Source organism: Ipomoea nil, unplaced genomic scaffold (genome assembly GCF_001879475.1).
Source record: "Ipomoea nil cultivar Tokyo-kokei standard unplaced genomic scaffold, Asagao_1.1 scaffold3065, whole genome shotgun sequence".
Taxonomy (NCBI): Eukaryota; Viridiplantae; Streptophyta; class Magnoliopsida; order Solanales; family Convolvulaceae; genus Ipomoea; species Ipomoea nil.
The window spans coordinates 1,521,273-1,527,272 of NW_017619493.1; the positions used below are offsets into that span (position 1 = coordinate 1,521,273).

The 6,000-nt window shown below is 35.0% G+C and overlaps 2 protein-coding genes across 2 annotated transcripts; one reads left to right on the plus strand and one right to left on the minus strand.

The window, feature by feature from the left end:
* Positions 1 to 413: 413 nt before the first annotated feature.
* On the minus strand, positions 414 to 2,521 carry LOC109164458 (putative F-box protein At3g58860). The gene is made up of 4 exons (XM_019312991.1): positions 1,310 to 2,521; positions 977 to 1,168; positions 756 to 888; positions 414 to 505 (listed from the first exon to the last, which is right to left on the minus strand). The coding sequence occupies exons 1-4, from the start codon at positions 2,519 to 2,521 to the stop codon at positions 414 to 416; spliced, it is 1,629 nt and encodes a 542-aa protein (XP_019168536.1).
* A 2,213-nt stretch (positions 2,522 to 4,734) lies between these two features.
* On the plus strand, positions 4,735 to 5,560 carry LOC109164459 (jmjC domain-containing protein 7-like; the record flags this gene model as incomplete). The annotated part of the gene is made up of 2 exons (XM_019312992.1): positions 4,735 to 5,381; positions 5,536 to 5,560. Coding segments are annotated over exons 1-2 (672 nt in total), but the record flags the coding sequence as incomplete, so codon positions are not given.
* Between the last annotated feature and the right edge of the window lie 440 nt (positions 5,561 to 6,000).

The window sequence follows — 6,000 nt, forward strand, 5'->3', positions numbered from 1 at the left end:
CAGTCCAACACTAACACAATTAGTTACTAGCTATTCACTAACAAAATCAACTATCATCTAATTGTAACCAGCTTGGTTGGCGTGAGTGGCCGTGCATTCTCATCCCTTAAGAAAGATCAGGAGTTGGAACCCCCTCTCGTATGGAAAAACGATTGGCCCGATACGAATGGAGATTAGTCTGAGTATGGTACAGAATTAAAGGTGTCTCCTATAGTTAGGGTCTGCTCAGGACACCTCATAGTCTAACCAAACTATCATCTAATTGTCAAACAACTTCAAATATTAAAAAAAAAATGAAAAGCTCTGAACTTATTACTCAATCTTATTGGTATTTATAAATAATTTAAGTTTTAAAACTTTAAAATAATCTCGGTCACGCATCACTATTTTACAAATCTAATAACATAAAAAATTCACATCTTACATGCAAACTCCAAATCATCATAAAAACTATTGCCACCATTGTCATCATCCATGAAAAAAGCAAAATTGGAAGAAGAAACACCTACAAGAACCCGTCTGAAAAGAAAAGAAAAGAAAACAAACTTCAATTGGGTAACTCTCCTATCCCTTCTTCCTTGGCAAACATCTATATATAGAAGGGATAGAACCCACAAGGAGAGTTTAGGAAATGGGGGAGATTGCAAAAACCCAACTAATTGCAATGATTTTAGCAGTAGCTTTCTCAAATGATCTACTCTATCATCATCTCTGAACCCTCTTATCCAAGAGGATTGCAGCATTGTGGTTCTTACCTCTTGAGTTAGACTCCATAAATGATACCCAGGCCGGAGTCGCTAGTTGCTTTACCTTACTTGGAGACACCAACAACTCACAGCAATAGTTGTCATTTACAGCAGTGCAATTACCAAGTTTCTTATAAAAAGACTGCAATTGCGGTAAGGAAAATCATCAACAGGACACAATATTGCACTGTACTACAAATGTCATTTCAGAACATAAAATAACTACATACCTCTGCGAACTTAGGAGAAGAGCGTATGAAGTATATAGTAGTTTTCACTATAGAATATGATTCTAAAAGCCCACACACCATGGAAGTTTCAGTCTTCAAGGATATAAGAATTCTTATACTTCTTGACTTTCCTGCAAAACGCTTAAGAGAAGAAAAAGAGACAGCTTGCCATTTTTCAATCATAATGAAGCCCTGCACAGAGAACAAGAAGCCATTAAAAAAGTAACTTACCAAGAAATTTTCTACATAATACAAACTAGCTAGGAGGTTGCAACATGTAGTTGAAATTAGTTTGCAGAGGGGATAACCTTGTAAGAACATGAAATAACTTACACCATAATTAGGGTCAAAGATAATCCAGTTGGCATCCTCATAATTATGTAATTTCAGGATGAAATCCTCTAGCCCTGCCCTGCATGCTTTTCGAAAACTATAGGCTGAAAACATCATGTTAATATCATCTACTTTTGGAATACTCCAGAAACAGAAGTTGAATTCTGAACTCAAGTTGTGAGTAAGGGAAAACTCAAAACTCAGTAAATTTGGAGCATCAATTTCCACACCAGGGAAATAATCCCAACCATTGAGAATGAGTCTCTTAAGACTTTGGCTTGAAATCTTGTACATACTTGGTAAGTAACGGGCATTCACCTTCAATACTGGAATGCTAATAAATATAGACCAAAAGCGTTCCAAATCCATTCCAATAACACCGTCCAAGTACAACTCCCTCAGATTTGTGCAACCGGTCACATCAATAGCACATGCAGCATTTTCGGATCCAAATGAAAATGTATGAAGACTCGGCACATTAATTTCAACCCTCTCAAACTCGTTGCTGCTTTTCAAGAAAAAACATGTTAACTGAGATTTACATGAAACAGATAGAGAGCGCCCTTCACCTTTGCACTGAGAAATTGATAAGTGTTTCATCTTAGGGAAAGCACACACAATCTTTTGTAACAAATTGTCACCTATAAATCTGCATAACGAAAGAGAGAGCTTCTCTAGATTTGGGAGCTCAATACGAACAAAGCAATTTTCTTCTATGGTACAACCAGACAAATCCAAAACCTCAAGTGTCCTTGCAACAAAGACTTGCTCAGGAACAGAATAAGTAACAGGGGGTGTCAATACCAACCACCGAGTATTAACAATATTCAGCACTAGCTTTGAAACATTCTTGTCTAGAGCAAGACCTAACCAACGGTCTAACTTTGGTGTCAAAGTCTTCACTTCTAACCTTGTTCTAAGTTCTATGCAGACTTCTTTTATGAAACGCCTCCTAGCAAGGCACTTACCCAAGGAATTCTCTACGCGATCCAACAAAGGATGCTCTGGATTTTCTACCTGATTATCTAAGTATTGATAAAGGTATTCATCGGTTTCATTGTCCAACAAACAGAAATTCAGATTAGGGTAAATGCACCAAATGTCATTCCAATACTTGGATAAAACACAAGTACGACCTATTTCCTTAAAAGGAAGGAATGACAATATATGATGAATCAACGATTCAGGAAGCTTCAAGAAGTCGTCCGCCATCTCTGTCTGCCTCCCAAGTTTATGCTAAGCAACATATACTAGCACGAAAAGCTTGGAGTAGAAATCCAAAAGGAGTACCTGAATGTTCCGAGCAAGAACTCTGGAGGGCAAGATGATCCGTCAGATGGAGTTCAAGGCGACATAAATTTTGAATGTTTGAAATCCAGCGAATTTTGTGTTTGTGAATTGTATATTTTTTAATTTTTAGAGTAACAAACAGTATAACACAAGGTTTTAGGGGTTTTAATGGATGATGATAGAGATTAGAGAACCTCAAGGATAAAGGCAAATTATATCATGCACAGGATCCCCAAAATAATATTTTTGTTATAAATGATATTCAGGACATTATAATTAGAGATTATAAAAGTTATAAAGATTGTAACCGTTAACATTATTATTGTCATTATTATTTGGATATTATATATATGTTATACCCCTATTTGTAAGAATGATGATGAATGAATGGAATGATTGTCACTTGTCTCTACATTACTACTATTCTTTTTTCCTTTTCTTATTTATATTACGAATACGATCTGTTTTTTTAGGGTTGGCTATGAGCTAAAGGCAATAATCACAACATGTTATCAACACAAAATATATTTTCGATGAATAATATGCTTATTTTCTAATTAACGTTTGGCCAATAATTATATATTTGCATTATGAGATCCTGTTGATATTGAGTAGATGCTTTAAAATATACATGTAATTTGTATTTGTAAATTATGAATATTAGTATATATGCTATGATATATAAATATGCTTTTTCTCTGTATCATACATGAATATACACTATAGCAAACCATCATCAATATATGAACGGAGGTCCAGTCCTATCATTTTATAGGCCCGGGACGTAGCAACAAAAATAGGCCCTATATTAAATTAATAGATATTTTTATAACTAAAATTTGAATTAAATAATTAAAAAATACTAATTTCAAATAATTTGAAATAAAATCCACAAGTTTTTAACATTTATACATACACATGAAAATAAGTCTAGATACATTTCTAAATTTAAAATAATCAATAATCGCATCAGTGCTTTCATAAATAAATAAATAAAAACTATAGTTTATAAAAATGAATAAATAATTTAAAACCAAATGAGCTTATAGAAAATGACATTATTATTTTAATAAATAATAAAGTAACTTTTAACAGTTTATAAAATAAAACTTACAAATAAGAGCATAGCATAAAATCTTAATTATTGGGAGCAATAAATCAAAATACTCTAAACATGATTAAAGATATTTATAATAAAATATGAAACATAATTAATTGGATAAAAGATTAATTTGATCGAATACGATGACGCATAATATGACTTCTAAACTACATTGACTAGATAATTTATAGAAAAACTAAACTATCTTTTAAGATATTTTTCATAACTAAATCACAAAACATATTACATATAATAAATCATTATAAAGTTCACAAAATAACACATATTTTAAATATAAGTAATAAATTACTCGAATAAAAATAAATTCAAATTTTAATATAAATCACAAAACAATATATAGTATAAATCTCACTATAATTATAAAAAATTAGAAATTAAATTTTTTTAAAAATTCAAATTAAAAATATAAATAAATTTTACAATTTTAATACTATAAAGGCACATTTTCCAGATTCAATCCCTAAACATTGAGCACAGAAAACAAGAAACTAACCAACTCAACAGACCTTCATTTCATGAATATAAATTTATACTATATTATTATATTGAAGATCTATAATGTATATTAAAGGTAATAACATAAGGTGGAGGGCCCCTTCCAAGCATGGGCCTAGACAAGGGCCCAACCTGCCCTTGCCCAGGGCCGGGCCTGTATGAACGTACACACACACACACACACACACACACACACACACACACACACACACACACACATATATATATATATATATATGAGTAAATACCACCTATGGTCCCTCGAGTTTGGTGACATCGCCATCAATGGTCCCTAACTTCCGTAATTACCATCCATCATCCTCCGAGTTGTGAAAAGTTACCTTCTAGCGTCTTTCCGTTACTTCCTCCCATCTCAGCCATCAAAATAGAGGGTAATATTGTCATTTGACTTATACGAAAATAGTTAATACTAGCCAAGGTCCCTCGAGTTTTGTGGTTTGGCCATCTTTAGTCCCAAGTTTGGGTGCTTAAGGATGGAATTGGATATCTTAGCAAGATGCTGTTGTCAAACCAAGGTCCCTTGAGTTTAGGCGCGACCTCTCAAATCGACCGCCTCCTTTGTCCACCTACGCCTCTTCATTTCCTCCGCGACTACGTTTCCCCCAACAAGCCATGCCTTATCTCCTCCGACATCAACCACTGGCCGGCCACCACTCTCTGGCACTCTACCCAGTACCTCCTCGACGCCCTCTCCTCCTCCACCGTTTCCCTCCACCTTACCCCAACCGTTCGAGCTGACTCCGTTACCTCCCTTCCTACCTCCCCTTCTTCCCTCTGCTTCGCTTCAGCACATGTCGAGCAGCTCTCTTTCCCTGACGCTCTGTCAAAGGTTCTCCAATCCGATAACAGTTCCACCGTCGCTTACCTGCAGCAACAGAATGATTGCTTCCGTTCGGAGTATGAGGCTCTCGGTTCGGACTATGAGCCCCATTTTTCCTGGGCATTTGAGGCCCTGGGATGCCTTCCTGATGTCGTGAACCTCTGGATTGGGAATGATTTGTCGGAGACATCGTTCCATAAAGATCATTATGAAAATCTATACTCCGTGATCACTGGGGAAAAGCATTTTCTGCTTCTTCCTCCCACGGATTTCCATAGGATGTATATTAGAGAGTATCCGGCTGCTCAATACCACTATTCCCAGTTTTAAATTTCTTCTCTCATTATCATATCATAATTTTTTTTTTGTGGGAATATATATGAATTTTGCTAATATGTAGGCAATGGCGTTGAGAGAAATTGAAGAGGATAATACTATACATTTGTAAATTTTCTTTAATATTGTATAGGAGAATAGGGAGTTCGAGTTGGAAGTTGAGAAACCATCAACTTTCTTTAATATTGTTTGGCCAAGTTTGGGACTAAAGATGGCCAAACCACCAAACTCGAGGGACCTTGGCTGGTATTAACTCTTTTCGTATAAGTCAAATGACAATATTACCCTCCATTTTGACGGCTAAGACGGGAGGAAGTAACGGAAGGACGCTAGAAGGTAACTTTTCACAACTCGGAGGATGACGGATGGTAATTACAGAAGTTAGGGACCATTGATGGCAATGCCACCAAACTCGAGGGACCATAGGTGGTATTTATATATATATATATATATATATATATATATATATATATATATATATATATATATATATATATATATATATATATGTTAGATATACAATAGTCTAACTATAATAAACCATAGTATACGAGAAACCTGACCTCGTATGATAGCGGAAGCGTAGCCGTGTTGATCTCCAGCCAT

Coding starts and splice junctions, on each gene's coding strand:
- LOC109164458 (XM_019312991.1), bottom strand. CDS start 2,521: ATGGCGGACGACTTCTTGAAGCTTCCTGAATCGTTGATTCATCATATA. Junction 889..976: donor CTTCTCCTAAGTTCGCAGAG/GTATGTAGTTAT, acceptor CCGCAATTGCAG/TCTTTTTATAAGAAACTTGG. Junction 506..755: donor TATGGAGTCTAACTCAAGAG/GTAAGAACCACA, acceptor GGGTTCTTGTAG/GTGTTTCTTCTTCCAATTTT.